This window comes from Hibiscus syriacus, unplaced genomic scaffold (genome assembly GCF_006381635.1).
Source record: "Hibiscus syriacus cultivar Baekdansim isolate YM2019G1 unplaced genomic scaffold, ASM638163v2 tig00110458_pilon, whole genome shotgun sequence".
Classification (NCBI taxonomy): domain Eukaryota; kingdom Viridiplantae; phylum Streptophyta; class Magnoliopsida; order Malvales; family Malvaceae; genus Hibiscus; species Hibiscus syriacus.
The window spans coordinates 1,014,447-1,034,026 of record NW_024062745.1 but is presented as its reverse complement, the minus strand read 5'-3'; the positions used below and the strand labels follow the sequence as shown (position 1 = coordinate 1,034,026).

Genomic DNA, 19,580 nt, shown 5'->3' with positions numbered 1-19,580 from the left:
ATAGTTTCTTTATTCAAACTATAATTAAGTCTGGACTAATTATAAAATAAAATACATATTTATATTATCTCATTAAGTCTATTTGATTTTCAATTATTTTAATAAATATATTGTTGTAGTATAAAACAGGAACACATATTTATATAATCTTATAAAATCTATTTAATTAAAAATATTTTCATAAACAAAAGATCATAGGTTCAAATCTCAATTAATATAATTTTTTATTCCTAATTTTGATTAGCAATTACTTTATTTACATACAAACTAAAATATGAATACATAACTAATACACATTAATATAATTAGGATGTATTTACATTTAGGTGCTGTTTGTTTTTCTAAAAAAATGTCTTCAAAGCTCTGAAAACGTCTGTGCGTCCTCTTCTTGGCGCATACGTGGTCTTGTGTCTTCAAAACTCTTCCAACCTCTTCAAAGAACATTAAAAACAAAAACCCTCGCCTAAAAATACCACGATTGACTCAGCTACGAGATGAAATTGCTGAGCAATTAATGTAAAATATGGATTGATTTATTTTAAAAAATTTATTATTGTAGTTGTATGGATTATTTAAATTTCAGCATTGTAAAACTAAAATTATTTAAATTTCAGTATTGCAAAACTCTTTAAAGTTTAAAAAACCAGTTTATTTTAGCAGTCTGCGGACGTTAAAAAATAAAGAGTCTTCTTCTTGCAGACTACAGACTTTTGGTCCACCTCTTCTACTGCAAATGCCTGCAACTGTGGTCCGCAGACTGCAGACCTTTTACCTCTACAAAAACAAACAGTACCTTAGTGTTAGTTTTATACTTTTTATGTATTTGGATAAGTGAAAATAGACGGTTGAGATTATTTTTTTCTATGAATATTTTTTTATTTTCTATTATTAATCTCAATAATTTATTCTCAATCCAATTATTTAAAAAATTCTAAAATTAAAAATATATTACTATTATTGCTTACAATTATCAATCGGTAAAATCGGCCCAATATCGCAGGCAGACTAATTATTTAGCCCACTACGACACCAAATATTTTATTTTGGGAACTACGATAATTTCTATAATGTTAGGCATGACGAGTTCTATTAAAATATCAATTTTTATAAATTTAAATTTTTTATTTTTTAATAAAATAATTATTTAAAAAAATACTATGAAACTCGTCATGTCGGCGTGACGAGTTCCTTTTGATTTAAAAAAGTAGTCATTCATAAACGTTGGGCAACGAGCAAGTTTTAAATCGATAAGAACGTTATGTGAGAATTATGAGTTCCAACGGTCATATTGATAATTTTTTATGTAAATAGAGGTGAAGTGAGTTGATGGAGTTTATATGTGAAATGTAAAAGAAAAAAAATTGAGAATCAAATCATGCATATGTAGGAAAATTTTCATTTTGTTTTCCCGAATTCTCTTTTTGGGTTTGACGACTCAGACTCTGGAAATTTAGATTCAAGTTTGTCTTCGGATGAGTTGTGAGTAAAGGATGCAATATAGCCAATACTTGAGGAACATAAGGAGATGAAATCGAGGAGGAGAAGAAGAAGAAGAAGACTTACCAATCTGACGTAACAAACGACTTATAGAGAGGCATGAAAAAAAATAATAGTATGAAAATTGAGAAGGAAAAGAAGAAGAAGAAGAAGACAAAAAGTTGATTTTTATGTTGAAAAAATGTTTTAAATATATGTATGAATTTGTGCTTAGTAATGAAGTAACTATTGTATTATATAAAAGTTATTTATGAATAGTTTGAAATCATGTATGAAAAGTTCAAAATAAGGATGTTTAACATTTAAAAAGATTAAGTGAAAGATAAAAAAATTAGACAAGTACATAAACAAAATAAAAAAAAGGTTCAACTAAAAACATGAACGAAACACAATTACGAAGGTTTTGTCATCCAGGTCAATATTTAGGAAGGTGTGGATAATGCTTTTTTTTTTGTGGCCTTCACCTCTGCAGTGGCCACAAAGCTTTGGTAGATCTTGCTCCCGTTAAGGATAATCCATATTAGTATGAATTCGACTAGATTCAGGTCGACCCTTCAACTTCCTACGTAATTGGACTTGACAACCATTCTTCAGAAATTGTTGGTGGCCAATAAACATCGTTTGAAAAATACTTAAACTTACAACTATATATGTTGTGCATAGTATGCAGGCTATAACAATCATCAACATAAGAGTATGGGTCAACATTAACATTCATACGTGCAACAACATCGTGAGCGCATGGAAATACAAAAGCTTGAAATCTACTGCAATCACACAATCTTCTATCAAGTCTGGAAAAAATTATGAAAAAACATTGATGTTGCACGTGTTTGATTTTTATTCATTGTCTTCTCCAAATCTAGAGCCGAATTTCTCTCATCGTTGATCATGACCTCTTTTTGTGCACCTTTGTCTGCCCAAACTTTACCCAATATGAAGTAAGTCTCCCTAAAATACTTACTATCAGAAGATGTTGAGTCCCTTTAAGCACTGAGTTGATAAATTCATCAAGATTGATTGTCATATGGCCGTAATATCGACCCTGATCATCATATGCATGTGATCATCTTTCCCTAGGTATTTCAACTACGAAGTTATAAACATATTCTCTATATTTTCTCAAATTTTCTAGCCGTGCACGAAAATTTGGTTGTAGTAAAGCATATCTTAAAAAATTGGATTTAAGAATATTAAATGAAAAACATAAATGAAGCATAAATAATTAAAGAAAAAAAAAATAGAAGTTACCCATGTTGATAATCTCATTTTTGATCTTTTTGTTCTTAAACCTTGTCATAGCATTAGAGGCAATGTGACGTATACAATATGTCAGATATACATGGCGTGATGACCACCTACTTCTTGGTCTAGAAATCGTCGCTAACAACCCATGCGAATGGTCTGATATCATACAAACCACATCTTGAATGACAACATGGGAACACAAATTGTAACCAGGGGTGTGCAAAACCGTATATCGGATCCGATCCGAAAATTCGGATATCCAAAAATTTCGGATACCAAAAATGGTGATTTGTATCTAATCCGAATAAATCGGATATCCAAAATTCGGGTATCCAATTTTTTCGTTGGATATCCGATTTTTTCGAATCGAATATCCGAATGCGAATATAAAATTTAATTTGATAAAAAATTAATTTTAAAATTTTGTGATTTAATGTTATATATTTGTTACTTCTACTATTATATATATATATATATATATATATATATATATATTTAATTACTACACATAATAAATAATTAAATACTCTAATTTTTATTGAGTTAGAGCTTTAATGAATTAGTGGGTTACTCATTTATTGGGCTAAATGTATATAAAATTTAAAGGCCCATTTTTTTTGGATTTTTAGATAATCCGAAAGTAGATTTTATTCGATCCGATTCGATTATCCGAAGAATTTTTTAGATATCTGATCTGAATTATCCGAAAATCAAAAAACAAATTGGATATTCGAATTTTCGGATTGGATCACCGGATCAGATTGATTGGATCGGATCTTTTTGCACACTCCTAATTGTAACACCCATATCTTGTATACATCCCCGTATACGAGCTAGAGATGTGACATCAACCATATAAAACATATAATGTTCGAAATTATGTAAAAAAAATTGTTTCATTTAAAATCGACCATTATAATTAAAAACACTATAATAATAAATCTCATTGAAAATTGTAATATAAAATTTATCTATATGAAATTAAAATACTATTCATATATAATTTATAAAATACTACTTACAATATTTTAATATTACTATATTTTAATAATATTATTTTTTTCTTTTCTTTTTATAAAACCATATTTAAAACATATCAAAGCATAAATTAAAAATTCATCTTGACCCAAAAGTCAAAATTTTCATTAATGAATCCTAATATTTACCCTATCACATCCTTTTATCTCCATTTTAATATTCATAAATAAATATAAAAATCCTATTTATCAATTTCCATCTTTGCCTTCCAATTTTACTAAAACTCAATTTAGTCACTAAATTACACTATTCCACTTTAACATGTAAATTCCACCAATCCACCTCAAATTTTACTAATTAAAAATATCAATATAATTTTTCTAACCCCAAACTATCTTCCTTCAAATTTTTGTAGACTTCTGATTCTATCCAGTTATCCAAATATTTATCGAACTTTATATTTTAATAAAATTTTACACAAACTCCATATCAAAAATATAAAACCCACTAAAATTACATTATTGGGCTATTCTACTCATTTATAGAACTAAAATATAACTTTTGAAAATTTACATTTTTAGTCCTTAAACTTTTGCAACTTTACACGTTTGTACCCAAACTTCCAAAATTTACATTTCAATCACTAGTCCAGAATTTGGGATATTACACAAATTGGAGAGAAAGAAATTCCAAGTTTTCTCCTATTCATTTTTAACAATGGCGAAGGCAAAGGGGAAAATGTTTGTCACCATCTTGTGCAACAACTATCATCAGGATGTGTTTGTATACCTCATATAGAGAAGTCTCATCTACTTGAACCATTTGTTTGCAAAATCAAAACCCTTCAATAGATGACTTGAAATCCTATAACAAGCCACAAAAAATCTCTTTCTAGGGATAACTTCTCCATGAATCATGGTCTCAAGAAGACTATAAGATCTTACAATTGTTCTAGGGATGAAAAATTCCATAGCGTACAATAAATGTGGTAGATCATTATATGATCGATCTCAATCACCGCACAACAATGTCATTACTTTTTTATCCATCCATGACATGTAGTAAGACAGAATATAACTAAATGTATTTCGGATGGATGTCGCTAACACTAAAACTGGTATTGTTGGATTTTTTTGACCAGAAGCTTGACATATGAGCATATGAATCTAAATGATCGTGGTCTTGTGTCAACAAGTTCAATGTACATGTGTATTGACTATTGAACCTTGTGAATTCTCACAATATTTTTCATTGTAAGTATGAAACTTGTATCCTCCACTTACACCCGACATTATGGTTTATACACCTAACGAAAATATTTTTTTGATTAGACTCCACCACATAGAATTCAATATGGGCTTTGATGCAGTACTCATTGATTGTTAATTGTGCATCATTTTTAGTTTCAAATTGGGACCCAAATGCCAAATCCGTTGATCCTTCTTCAGAGGTACCCTAGGGGTAGCACATAACTCCGACATATCATGATTCTTAGGATTCCTCATAGCATCATAATTAATGTCATGCATTGTAACTGGATGATGATTGAGGCAAATTATTTCGAGGCATTTGGATTTGAGGGGGTGTTAGTGAATAGGCCCAACCCTTAAAGCATTGTGTAATCCATGACATCACCCTCAATATCAAAACCTTATCCTTCTGAAACTACCTCAACGATATCAAAATCATAAAGTATTGGTGTGTCACCATCTTTCATCATTGGAACGAAAATTTTATCATCCTCACTATACTCAGCAAGGCTTTCACTGAATACCCAATAAGGTTATGATTTACACCACTTTGATGCGATATAGATGTTCTTGGTTCTTCTTTAATGGGTGTGTCAACATAAATCTCAATCATTTGATAATTGATGCAGTCCACCCATAATAGCAATATCGTCATCATCCTCAAGTTGGATTGCTCTATATGTGAGTGGAGTTAATGAGATCATATTTCGATAACTCAATCATGAAACAAAAGCTTTAAGTTTTCTTTCAATTTTATACTTCATTTGGTGATGAGATGCATCTACATGGAACATCATGTTTATGTGCCTCTGAGACGTAAAAACAACACCATCATTAGTTTTTAGAATTTCGTCATTGAAATGGACTGTTAAGAATCTTTTAGTCATTGTTTGAAAGACTTTTTTGTATATTCAAGGAAGTTGTAAAAAGTAGATGTTTTTTTCGTATAACATAAGCCAACTTAATAGACACTGTCAAAACGTCCTTTCTTTCTTTTTTCAGTGATATATCAATTCATATATGATTCTTTTGATCATATTTAATGTCATTTCTTCTTTTTAGTGATATATCAACTCATATTTGATGTTTTTGACCATTTTAATGAAAAGCATCATTTTTCTTTTTAGTGACCATTGAACGAATAATTTTCTCACTATTAATAACTCATTTTTTTTTATTATTATAAGATAGAGCGGAATAAGAACGATAGGAAAAAAGGTTGTTTATTAACATTGGATACTTATGTCTCATGGGAACTACAAGAAACTTATGACTCACTGATAAGAAACGAGGCCCTCCCTCTATAGGGAATTAGTAGATAAACTTAGCATTTAAATTTTTTTGTTATTTATTTTAAGGATGTGACCATTACACAAGCCTCCATGTGGAATACAATGAATTTATATTTTATGATCGCACCTCTTCTTAACTTGGGCATACCTTGGTAGGTTAACATACCCTATCATAATAATTCAAAATGACAGAGAATCTTTTTAGCAATATATCACTTCATTTTTGAACTTTTTAGTACTATATTTTATAATTAATTAGACGCTATCATAATAATTCAAAATGACACAAAATCGTTTCAAGTATATATCACCTTACTTTTGAACTTGTTAATCATATTTAATAATTAATGAAACTCTATCATAATAATTTAAAATGACTTTTTAGTGATATATCACATCAAAATGACTTTTTAGTAGGGATAGGCACGAGTCGAGTTAGGGTTGGGTTTCGACTGACCCGACCCAAAAATTTCACACCCTCCACCCGACTTAAACCCAACCTAACTTTTTGAGATAAAATTCAAATCCGACCCGACCAGACCTGAAATAATAAAAATATTATTTTTATTCAATAAATCAGGGATTTAATTGAAAAAAATATATAGATGGGTATTATTGAATTATCCCTAAATATATAAGGAAAAATTATTTTTTTTGGTCAGGTCGGGTCGTGTATTTTTCACCATAAACCTGAACCCGACCTGACCCAAGCATTATCTTTAAAAAACCCGACCCGACCTGACCCAACCCCGAATTATTTTAAAAAAACACAACCCGATCAGGTCAGGTCAGGTCGAAACCTATTAGGTTCGGGTCCCATGCGCATTCCTACTTTTTAGTGATATCATAATGAAAAACATCATTTTCTTTTCAATGATGTATTACCTCATTTATGAACTTTTAGTACTATATAGTCATGTCTATATGAGAGACACAAAACATTTCAAATCATATATTCACCAAAAATATTATGGTTCAAGTTTCTATGTTGAAGATTTCCATGACAACAATTTCAGCAATAATTTATTGTGAGGGGAAATGTTTCACCATCTCCTTCAAGGGAGACATTAGACTTTTTGATTTGATGACGAAAATTTCAAATAAGGTTGGAAGCTAATTAAGATTAAACACTTTTTTTACTACAGTTCTTGTTTTCAACCTCTTTGGTTCCACAACATTCATCAATAGGCTATCTAAACAATGATTTTGTAGTTCGAATAATGATTGACACGTACATTACCAATTCGGTGAGTAATATTGACATATTTGTCGAGTATCATAAGTAAGCCGCAACTTATTCCACATCAAAAACAAAAACTTAAGACGTATCTGATAATATAGAAGTTGGACTTCAAGAACTTAAACTATTTATATATAAAAGGAAACAAAAGAAAGAATTGAGGATTGAATAACTTAACTTATGACGAGTCAACTGAATATGATAAACGAGATGGTGATTTGAATGTACGTCGAATGAACTATAATGGTGATAAAAAATGATTTCTATGGCTTTTCTCTATCTTTTTCCTTTATTTATTTGTTTCCTTAGAAAATTTAAAAAATAAATAAAGTGAATAAAATCTGAAAGAAAATGAACGAGATGTTACATGACATGTTATATATATATATATATATATATATATATAAAGAGTGTAACACCTTAAAATAATTATAAAACAAAATATTATACATCTATTTTAATCAAATAAAAATATATAATTTAACATTTATTTTACAATTAAACCTTTATTTTATTATTAAAAATTGCTATAAAATTGTTCAAGTTTAATTATCTAAATTATTTTTTATTCATTCTTATACCCTATGTTCTTTTATCCTTATTATTCTCGTTCAGTTCATTCTTTATTCATTATTATGATATGACAACACCAAAAATTATATCAACAACTAGTTGATCTAGTGGGATCAGACACTAAATCTCTTAAGTATGGTCAAAAGTTTGAATTATGGTAATTACAAATGGAGTAAACTGGATTGAGAGAGTCGTTATTGCCTCTGCAGTACCCCATATAGATTAGTCGATTAATAGATCAGGTACTAGTGGCTATAAAAAAACCCAAAAACTATCGCATAACACTTTTTTATTGTACCACATGATAAAAGAAAAAAAATAAAATTTTAAAAGAATATAAAATATATAACAATGTAAAATATTTTTGAAAATAATCTAAAATTCTAAAATATACTGAGAATTTTATATTTTTAAATGTTTTAAAATTTTTAAAAATGAAAGATTTCAAAACTTTAACAATGAAAAACATTTTAAAACAATGTGATTTTTTAAATATTTATAATTTTTATTTCTCATCATAGAAATTTAAGTGAAAATTGAAATGGCGTTAGATGCCTTAATGTATACAAATATTTTATATATTTAAAATCTTCATTTTTTGGGCGTTATTATATAAAAAACCTCCAAAAATTATTTTTTTGATAAGTATTCCCACAACAGATTTGTTAAAAAAAATACCCTTAAAATGCACATGGCGTGAGGTACGTCCAACGTAGACACATTTTTCACATAAGGCAATTTAATATTGGTATTAATGACCTCAAGTTACGTTGAACGCGAGGTCCCCTAGATATTGAAACGTCTCGAGAAATTTATCACTAGTAGTATTCAACATACTTCACGTTTTCCAATACGTGAGGTATGTATTCATTTTTTAATTAAATTTAATCATTCTATTTTTATTACATAATATTTAATAAAATAACATAACCTTTATGTTATATAATATTTGAACATAACATTTTTATTATATAATATTTAATAAAATAACATAAAAACTAGATTGTTATAAAACAAAATTACTTCATGGTTCCAAAAACAAGAAGCATAACAAGTACATAGATTGTTATAGTTTATTTGCCAAAGTTGGTGGTATGAATTACACGAACAGATGGTAGGACAATTGCAGGTTTCGATTTGTTTTGGGAAGGCAATGTTGTGACGATGTTCCATCATTAATCATAAAAACGGATTCATCTCCGGACGATTAACTTCTAAATTTATTTTCGCGAGATCGAGAGCTCTTACGATTCGAAGTCTTTCATCCCTTAATTAGCCCATAAAACAAATTAGAATAAGGCCATATACATACATGGCGTTGATATTACCTTTATCTGCTGCTTGTTTCAAACAATGTAGTTGGAACTCTTAATTTCTTCCACTAAAATAAGTAAGCATGTCTTCTCTATATAAAGCTTTATGATTATTAGCAGCAAGGCATATTTTGTGAAACGTCTTCTCGGCATGATTCCACGCACAAAGCCGAAAATTTTCATTGAAAAGTTCTGTAAAATGTAATTCTGATCCGCATGTTCATGAAAACTCTTGCAACTCAACTGTGTGTTAATGAAATTGAAGATAGAATTATAAGCAACATGTACAAGAATTTTTTATAACACTTCTCGCTGGAATAATTCAACAATATTAAAATATATTTTCTCTGCCATTTTGCTTTGGAATAAGTTTAAGAAACCTTTTAAAAACCATCCTTGCATCATTCCCGAAGAGGGGAATCGATGGAACTCATGTTTCCCAATATGCAAGGCTTGTTGAAAAGGTGCAACGCTTTAAATCGAATAATATTCAATGTTTCAGACAGGAAATCACGTTATATAGGATGCAAGATACGTTAAATCAGACTCAAATAAAATCCAACATTACATAATTGACCTCGCTGCTTGCAAAACACGAGGCCATAATTCATAAAATAATCACATTATTATTTTGAAAAAACCCCACAAAATCAATTTGCGTAAGCGTATGAGACCGTCTTGGCAACCTCCCCATATCTATCACAAGTTTTGCGTGAGCGTTCTGGTGTGATATGTCTTATTTCTGACATAGGTACATTGATCAGATACATAATCAAGCATATGAGACTGTCTTGGCAATCTCCACATATTTATCACTGATATTGTTTATGCCATATTGCTGTAAATTATTTACAAAAGTTTAAGAACAAAGATTAACGCGTAATGGTGCTTTGAATGGGCACATCTTTCACTCTTTTGAGATTTAAATATATTTTCATTTATTATTTATAATTAAATGTTTTATTTTAATGGGTAGTCCACTCATATTTCGTATATGAGGTTGAGGAGCTGTCTCAAAAATTGGGACATAGGAATCAAGAAGGCTACAACTACCTTGCTAAAATCCCGAGGGAGAAATGACTTCGATCATTTAATGGGGATAAACGATATGGTCACATGACAACGAACTTGGCTGAGGTGATAAATTCATTACTGAAGGGAGTGTGACATTTGCCTATCATTTTTGTTGTCAAAACGACATATTATTGGTTGCCAACCCTGTTTGCAAGCTTAGGAAGACAAGCAGATTGCATGTGGCCACATAATCTACCCAGACCTCCATAGAAAATTGCAAACCTTTCTACAATACTCAAACGCGATGAATGTGATGCGCGTTTCTCGCAAACAAAATAAATTTCGTGTTTCAGATTATTCAAGGCCATTTGAAGACATATAACACAACACATAAGTTGTTAATCTACGTGACAGAACTTGGGACTGCGGAGTATTCCAAACATTTAAATACTCGTGTCTACATGTCATTGTTGCTTGTTCTTCTGTACGAATTGACTACATGCAATTCGTTGATCCTGTATACTTACTTGAAATAATATTCAATGTGTATCAGTACGAGTCTCATCCTATCTGAAAAGAAAGGGATCCATATGAAGTTGATGATGAGTCTACAATACTGCCATATTTTGCACTATAATGCCAAAAAAAAGGGTCGTCCACAATCAATGATGATTTACTATGACGAGTATTTGGTCGAACATCGAGAAAGAATCAGACAGCCAAAGCTATGCAATATTTGTAGGAATCTCGGACACTCCAAGAACAAATATCTTAATCGATCACACCCTTATATCGATTAGTTTGTTTCAAAAGAGTACATTTTTATGTTTCAATTATATAATCGAATCGAATATAATGGCTAAATTTGTTTAAATTATTAATTAAGTTATAATTATTAATTTGTTTAAGTTATCATTCAACAATATGATTTTTACCTTGCCCCGAACATGCCTATCAAGCCATGTAGCATATTTTTCATGTAAAGAACCAAGCTTTTGAACTTGATTTTTACCGCTTATAACGTCTCGTGTGTGCCAATATACTCTCAATTGAAAGATAAGTTACAATATTAAGCCTCTAATCTTATAAATTACGAAAATTTTCAGATTAACTACCCGAAAAACCCTCGAATATGTCTGTCATACTATTTTAGCATTTTCTTCATGCACAAAACAAGCTTTGGAACCATTTTCAACACGATTTTAACATGCTTACAATATCTCGTATGTCTTGACATTGACTTCAACTGAAAGATAAATTCAAATACTACACCTCTAATCTTATAAATTATGAAAATTTTGAGATTAAATACTCAAACATGCCTATAAGAACTTGTAATTTGGGCTGAAAAACTAAATACCTCGCGTATTGAAAAACACGAGGTATGTTAAATATCACTTGGGATAAATTTCTCGGGACGTTTCAATAACTCGTGAACCTCGCTTTCTACATAACGTGAGGTCATTAATACTAATATTAAATTGCATTCTCTGGAAAAATGTTTCCACGTTAGACGTACCTCACGACATGTACAAAGTGAGGCCTTTCCTCGCGTTGCTTAGACGCGAGTTAGTCCTACGTCTACAATTTGAGGTATTTTTCTAACAAATTTGGTGTGAGGGCACTTCTCCAAAAAAAAAAAAAGTTTTGGGGTTATATAATAACACTTTTTTGTTGATATTTTTCTTAACATCTTCATCTTATATCAAGGACTATAACTTCTTGTGCGAACCTTTAATTAGGTAAGATTTTTGTGAAGATTATAAAATATTATCTTATTAATATAAGGTTAAAAATGACATAAATAAGTTGTAACTAAAAATCTTATTAAATGTATAACTTTTTAGGTTGTATATATTAACATTTTAGGTCGAAACTAGAATATATATTTTTTACAACATCTTCAGTAGTAACTGAAATCATTATAAATTTTATAATTTTTTTATTGTAAACTGTAACTCCATCGTAATATAATTTTTTACTACAACAAAAAAATTATAAATCGCATAATTTTTTAATTTGGATATGATAATATTTTAAATTAGAAATATCTTAAATTAACTTTAAATTAAGGTGACGTACTATAAAATGATGGTGTTTTGTAGACAATCTACGGCGGTGGATCTAATTTCACGGTTCATTCAACAATGGCTTTTCTTCTTTCCCAATGAATGCTTCTCCATATCTTCTCGGAGATTCTGCAGTCGGTTTCGAGATCCATGCAGACACCGGCTGTGAAGTAGTTGAAAAATGCAACAACGGGGTTAGCAAGTAAATGTGGGGTAGATAAGATAGGAGAGAACTTAAGGGACTTTACAAGTGGGGTGGTAGTTAGGCAGAGTTAAAAGCTTGACGTCCTAAAAAGGCAGAGTTAAAAGCTTGTGGTCCTAAAAAGGCAGAGAAAAGTTTCAACACGACAAAAGTTTTAGTATCCCTCACAACAACATACATTAATCCATCACAACAACATACATTAATCCATCACAACAACATACATTAATCCATCAAATATCTAGTCACTTCATGTAGTTGTATCATCAATCAGCCTTATGTGTCATGTATCATAATTTAATTAATTATTTTAATATTTTATTAATATAGAGTATTCATTTAATATTTATTTTAGAATTTAAATATTTATTTAAGATAACAAATTTAAATCAGTTTGAGGAAAGTTGGGAAGTTGAAGTGTTTGTACCATGGATGTAAATTTGGTCCGAATTTAATGGGTTTGACCCAATTGATCGGATTATTTTTATTTTCCAAAAAAAAATTAGATTCAAGCCGGATTATGTTAGAGTAAGTGTTTTTTAGAATGAAATCATATCAGATCGAATTTGGATTTATGAAGAAAATAAAATTATTCATTATATATTTATTAATAATTACAATAATAATCACCTCTATATTATTTTTTAATTCAATCATTATTTTACTTAATAAGAATAAAATTATATATATTTATAACGGTTAGATCGAAACGAATTTTTACCTTAAAAGTCAGTTAAAGTTTATATCGAATAAAATTTTTCATAAATTCGATTCAAATTTAATACGTATAAAAATTTAATTTTTGAATTAAATTAAGCTAAAAACCTCACACATGACACCCTAATTGAAACAGCTGAACATCTAATGTTATCTTGAGATGAGTTGTGAACTTTTAGGAGTCTGCCATTCTTTGGTTCAATGGCGGCTGGGTTTGATATAATTCCACCCATCACCCTTATTTTTCAATCATTTGGTTTTGGTATCTGAAAAATTATTCATAGTAACATTTTAGAAAACGCTTAGATTGTTTGAGGGCAAAATCCACATCTTCCAGCTGACGGTGCCTATTTAAGCAAACAAGAGACCCCAATATTTGTCGTATCTTAACGATAAGTTACACACGGTTGAAATTTGAGTGAGTACCCATCACTGCAAACGTTTCGTTTAGTTCATTTGCAGTGCAAGTTTTCACCGGAAAGCGCGGCTATGGCGGCTGACATTGTTCCACTTCTCAACGACGGTGACGACAATGATAGCAAGCAAAGAGGAACGTTTGTTTACATGGTTAAGGAGTTCGGATACGAGTCGAAGAGATTATGGCATATTGCCGGGCCGGCAATTTTCACAGCAATTTGTCAGTATTCATTGGGAGCCCTCACCCAGACTTTTACTGGCCAACTTACCGAACTAGACCTTGCTGCAGTATCTGTCGATAACTCTGTTATAGCTGGGCTTGGTTTCGGTGTTATGGTACGTCGCTTTGATTTTAGTAGAAATGTTGATTGGTTTGTAGAAATGATTGGTCTTATTTGATTTGATTTTGTCACAGTTGGGAATGGGGAGCGCATTGGAGACTTTATGTGGTCAAGCATATGGTGCTGGGCGGCTAAGGATGCTGGGCGTTTACATGCAGAGATCTTGGGTCATTCTATTGATTACATCATGTTTAATCTCTCCCATTTACATTTGGTCTCCTCCAATTCTTGAACTGTTTGGGGAAACCACTGAAATCTCCGATGCTGCAGGTTGGGGAATGAATGAAATTTGACTGAAAATCAGGTTACAAATTGATGACATTAAGCTTGTTTGATGCAGGTAAGTTTGCTCTATGGATGATGCCACAGTTATTTGCTTATGCTATGAACTTCCCTATACAAAAGTTCTTACAAACTCAGCGCAAAGTTATGGTGATGGCTTTGGTCTCAGCACTGGTGTTGGTCCTTGCCTTTTTCAGCTGGCTGCTGATACTTAAGCTCGATTGGGGCTTGATCGGTGCGGCTGTAACTTTGAACGTATCGTGGTGGCTGATAGTTATTGGACAGTTGCTGTACATTTTTATTACCAAGTCGGATGGTGCTTGGTCTGGTTTCTCATGGTTAGCATTTGCGGATCTATTTGGTTTTGTCAAGCTTTCTTTGGCTTCTGCTATTATGTTATGGCATGTTTCTTTTTTCCTTCTCTCCCCGTCACTTTATGTTCATATTAGTCGTATATAAGGTTTTGATGTTTACAAATTACAACAGTTGTTGAAAATGTGGTGCAGCTTGGAGTTTTGGTATTTAATGGTGCTGATAGTCATAACAGGTCTCCTGCCAAACCCTCTGATAGCAGTTGATGCCATTTCCATTTGGTAGGTGTTCCATTATCTCTCTTTACTAAACGGTTTAACCCGCTGTAATTTGGAATATGAAATCGAAAAAAAAATGGAACAGAGTAAGTTAAAAGTGTTATTAGCAGCGGTAGAAATTACCTTTTTCTCAACTTTCATTTTATCCTATTTCCAGCATGAACATAAATGGATGGGATGCAATGATTGCACTTGGGTTCAATGCAGCTATAAGGTGCATTTCTCTTCATTTCCTGTTTCTTCCTGGAAGCAGAACTTGTTTAAATATGAACTCTTATAATTGAACTGAGAACTTAACAGATTATTATGTTGTTAACAGTGTGAGAGTATCAAATGAACTTCCCGTACCTCTTCACCAGCAGTAATGCAGTTGCCGAAGAAACTAAGCTAGCTCTATTGTTGGGATTTATTGTCCTCTTAAACAGCCTCCAACCGGTCTTATCCGGTGAGTTACCTGCTGCGTTTTATATCTGTGTTCAACGGATATTCAATCACACAGAAGATTCTCTGAATACATCTATGCTTGACATTCGTGACAGTTTGATTCGTTTTCAGGTGTTGCTGTTGGAGCTGGATGGCAATCTCTTGTGGCGTACATAAACATAGGGTGTTATTATATATTTGGATTACCTGCTGGCATACTCCTTGGGTTTGGGGTTATGGTAAATTATCTAGTGTTTTAGGAGGATAAAATTATTTTTTTCAATCAGAAACAAAATCTTATTTCGAGAATATAATAGAATTGGAGATCATATCTTTATAATTTACTTGTGAAATGATGCAGGGCATTTGGTCAGGCATGATTGCGGGTATTGTTCTGCAAACTCTAATCTTGGTCTTGGTGGTTGCACTTACCAACTGGAACAAGGAGGCAAGTATCCCTGCCAATATCCTGATTGTTTATGTAGTTATATTGTATTTTATTTAATATATGTATATGTGTATATATATATATATATTTAATTGATGTTATATAATAATTCTACCACATTTATATTTTCGTATCATATGATTATGATAATGTCTTTTAGTCCTTTGATCCAACATAAGTCTCCTCTATTTAATACTGATTTATTGAATTCAAAGCGATGCTATAATCCTGATAATTCTCATACGCAGGCTGAAGAAGCTGAAAGCCGTATAAAAAGATGGGGAGGATCAACCGGTGGAGAGCATTGATTTTACATAATTATTTTATTATAATGTATTAATTCAAATAATCACTATTATCGATTGATCTATCATATGAAACGTATTTTCTACCTACTTGATAAAAAATATTAAATTGAGAAATAAATTTTAATAGATATTAGAATAATAAATTATTTTAAATGAATTATATTTGGATAAAAACGTCTTTGATCTTATTTGCTTAAATTAGGGTTTTTTTTCTAAAAAGTAAAAGCGATTATATATTTATATTGGGTTCAAATTTCCCTCAATTTATTTTCATCCATGATTAATAAATATTTATTATTATTTATAAATATAATGTATTCAATATTTGAATTATACATACTTTTTTAGTCCAATTAACAATTGACTTATTTTTTTGAGTAAATTAATATATGAACTTAATTTATTGATTCAACCTGATGGAAAATTTATAAATATTAATTTTGAACTAATACGTCAATTTAAGATGCTAATTTTAATAGAAAAACTAAATCTAAATATCAGAATAAATCTTGAAGCCGAGTTGAAGTGTCAAATTATATATCAGAATAAAATAGAATTTAAGAGAAAATATATTAAAAAATGGGTGGATAAAATAGATTAAAATGAGATAAGAGAATGAAGTACCACATATGTTACATAAAACGTTCACATTTACGAGTTATCAACAAAGCAGCGGTCCACCAATCAATTTGAAATGTTGCCCACATGGACAGCAAGGTTGATGTGAAGTACTGACATGGACAGCAAGCTTGATGTGAAGTACTGACTTTTTCTTGATTTTTTTTCTTCATTTCAGATTACATTTCTAAAAGAATTTTGGTGCACATTGCATGATCCTTCTCCAACGCTAATGGCTGAATTTTTGGGGTGCTACTTGCAAATTTATTTTTCAATCCTTAAAATAGAATTAACTTTTCTCCACATGTAATAAACTCTGGGATCTGTTTTCTCTAGTAAGTAGACCGACTTTGTTATTTTAATTTTATTAAATTAACAAATTTTTGGGTGAAACATTCACTTTAAAAGAGGATTTGTCTCTCTTTTTAAGACGTTTTGTCATGATTATTGTTCTTCTAATCCATGAAAATAGGTAAAAACAAACCACATTGAATCTTATCTCTGATATATGTGTTGGTTTAAATTGATCTTATTATGTCTTGTTTTTCGCTCACACATTCTTTAATGGAAACCATTAGAGATCTTCTCCCTTCCATGTAAAGGAAGAGCATGTGTGTGATCCACATAAACATAATCTTGTTTTTATGGTTCTATTTAAAAGTAAGAGCTGTAATAGACAATTTTCAGCCCCATATTTCAACATATTTGGACTTTATTCAATCAGTGGCCAGCCTGTTTTTGACTTCCGTCATGTGTACAGAAGTGGTTGGTGATTCTTTTCAGGACCATATTATCGTTGATGTCTTTCTTCCTTCCTTTTATGGCCTGTTAATGAAGTCGGAGAGAAGAACTAAACTTTCCGAAAATGGATTTTTAATAAGAAATATATAAAGAAATCTAAAATATGTCGCACTTATAAATTTTTAGAAGGGCGGCTTGAAAAGGCTAATAGCAAGGAGAAGGAAGGCGTGGAGTTATGAGAAGTTGAAGGGGAGTGGCTTTCAAGTTCGTCATTCCAAGGCTTTCACTCATATCAACTGCTTCGTCCAATGGCGTCTTCAACTCGAATCCTTGTACCACACTAGCCAGTACGAATTCCAATACTTGAACCGCAAACGAAACTCCGGGGCACATTCTTCGACCACTCCCGAATGGAATCAGCTCGAAGTTCTTGCCTCTAAAATCAAAATCTTTGTGGGTTGATAGGAACCTTTGGGGCCGAAATTCACAAGGATCTGACCACACTCGTGGGTCGCGATGAATTTTAGAAATATTGATGAACAATCGGGTTCCAGCGGGAATGTGGTAGCCACTAACCGTGCAGTCTTCCATGGATTCATGGGGCACCCCAAGTGGTCCGGCGGGATATAAACGCAGTGTTTCTTTTATGATTGCTTTAAGATAGACTAACTTCTGAATGTCTGATTCTTGGACCAGTCTGTCTTTTCCGACATGAATGTCTAGCTCTTGCCGTAACTTCCTCAGTTCATCCTTGTTGTTGAGTAGTAAAGACATAGCCCATGTCAGTGCCACCATTGTTGTATCTGAAGCTGCTAAGGTCAGACCCTGCGATATTAACGAAATCCATATCAGAAATAGTTGAAAATGTTTCATAATTCTTGTAACTATAATTAATATACGAACCAGGCAGGTGGCTTTGTTGATGGTATCGGCATCATGTTTCTCAGTCTCAATTCCCATTGAAAGCATAACATCCATGAAATCTTCGTTGGATGTAAGAGTTGATGATCTCTTTCGCTTGTGATCTTGTAACCATCCCTGGGCTACTTGGTCTAGTTCTTTTCTTACTTTCATGATCAGCCTCTCGTCTCCCCCGATATCCAACCATCTTAAATATGGCAGCGCATCTGATATCCCAAATTTCCCACTCAGTTCAAAGAACTCCTGCAACGCTTTCTTCCATGTCTCACTCTCTGCATCATTTCCCGAAATCGGAATCCGTTGCCCTACTATCATCCTCAGAATCACGTTAAGAGTTGTATTCTCAAACCATTTCTTCATATCCACTAAAACGTTGTATGCTCCATCTTTCTTCTCGTCCCATAGCTGATATAACTCTTTCAGCGAGGTTTTGATCTCGGATTCTCGGACATGTCTGAGTCGTTCGAGGCGGTAGTTGGAGAGGAGCTCAATAGTGGAGATTTTGCGCAGTTGACGCCATTCATTTCCGTATGGGGCGAACCCAAACATGGCGTGGTTGTAACTCAAGAGCTTCATGGCAAGCGTGGAAGGACGACAGGCAAAGGCTTTGTCGTTGATGGTTAAGCACTCTTTGGCAGTTTCATGGTCGCTGACAATCAAAGCTCTGTGAACACCCATCTTGATGGTGAAGATTGGCCCGTGTTTATCAGCCATTTCGCTGAGGATTATGTGGGCTGATTTGGGTCCTCTTAGGAGGTGGAGATGGCCGATTACAGGCCATGAATTTCCAGCTTCTGGTGCTTCCCCCTTTCTCTTCAACACCTTCAAAGTGTTCTTGAATATCCATATAAACGAAGAAAGAAAGATTATTGAAGCGAAAATGGTTGAAGTTGATGAAAGTGAATGAAAAATATCCATCTCATAGGTGAGGTTCTGTTTCGAGAAATCTTTAAGGAAGGATTCAGTAATGGAAGCTAAATATAGAAAAAAAATACAGTTAAGGCTGAAAATGATGGCGAATCTACCTACATATACAATTTAAAAATCATTTATAAATGTAATATTTTTTTATAATCACTCTAATATAATCTATTGATC

General features: G+C 31.8%; 1 protein-coding gene and 1 pseudogene across 1 annotated transcript; one reads left to right on the top strand and one right to left on the bottom strand.

Moving 5' to 3' along the window:
- The first annotated feature begins 13,929 nt into the window (after positions 1–13,929).
- Positions 13,930–16,202, top strand: LOC120126452 (annotated as a pseudogene).
- Positions 16,203–17,632: 1,430 nt separating this feature from the next.
- Positions 17,633–19,415, bottom strand: LOC120126525 (cytochrome P450 CYP82D47-like). The gene is made up of 2 exons (XM_039144680.1): positions 18,465–19,415; positions 17,633–18,386 (listed from the first exon to the last, which is right to left on the bottom strand). The coding sequence occupies exons 1-2, from the start codon at positions 19,398–19,400 to the stop codon at positions 17,766–17,768; spliced, it is 1,557 nt and encodes a 518-aa protein (XP_039000611.1). The 5' UTR covers positions 19,401–19,415; the 3' UTR covers positions 17,633–17,765.
- Between the last annotated feature and the right edge of the window lie 165 nt (positions 19,416–19,580).

What these genes read in the sequence shown, in the direction of transcription:
- LOC120126525 (XM_039144680.1), bottom strand. Translation starts at nt 19,400, where the DNA reads ATGGATATTTTTCATTCACTTTCATCAACTTCAACCATTTTCGCTTCA. An exon ending in TCAACAAAGCCACCTGCCTG is followed by an intron (nt 18,387 to 18,464) that starts GTTCGTATATTA and finishes TTAATATCGCAG; the next exon opens with GGTCTGACCTTAGCAGCTTC.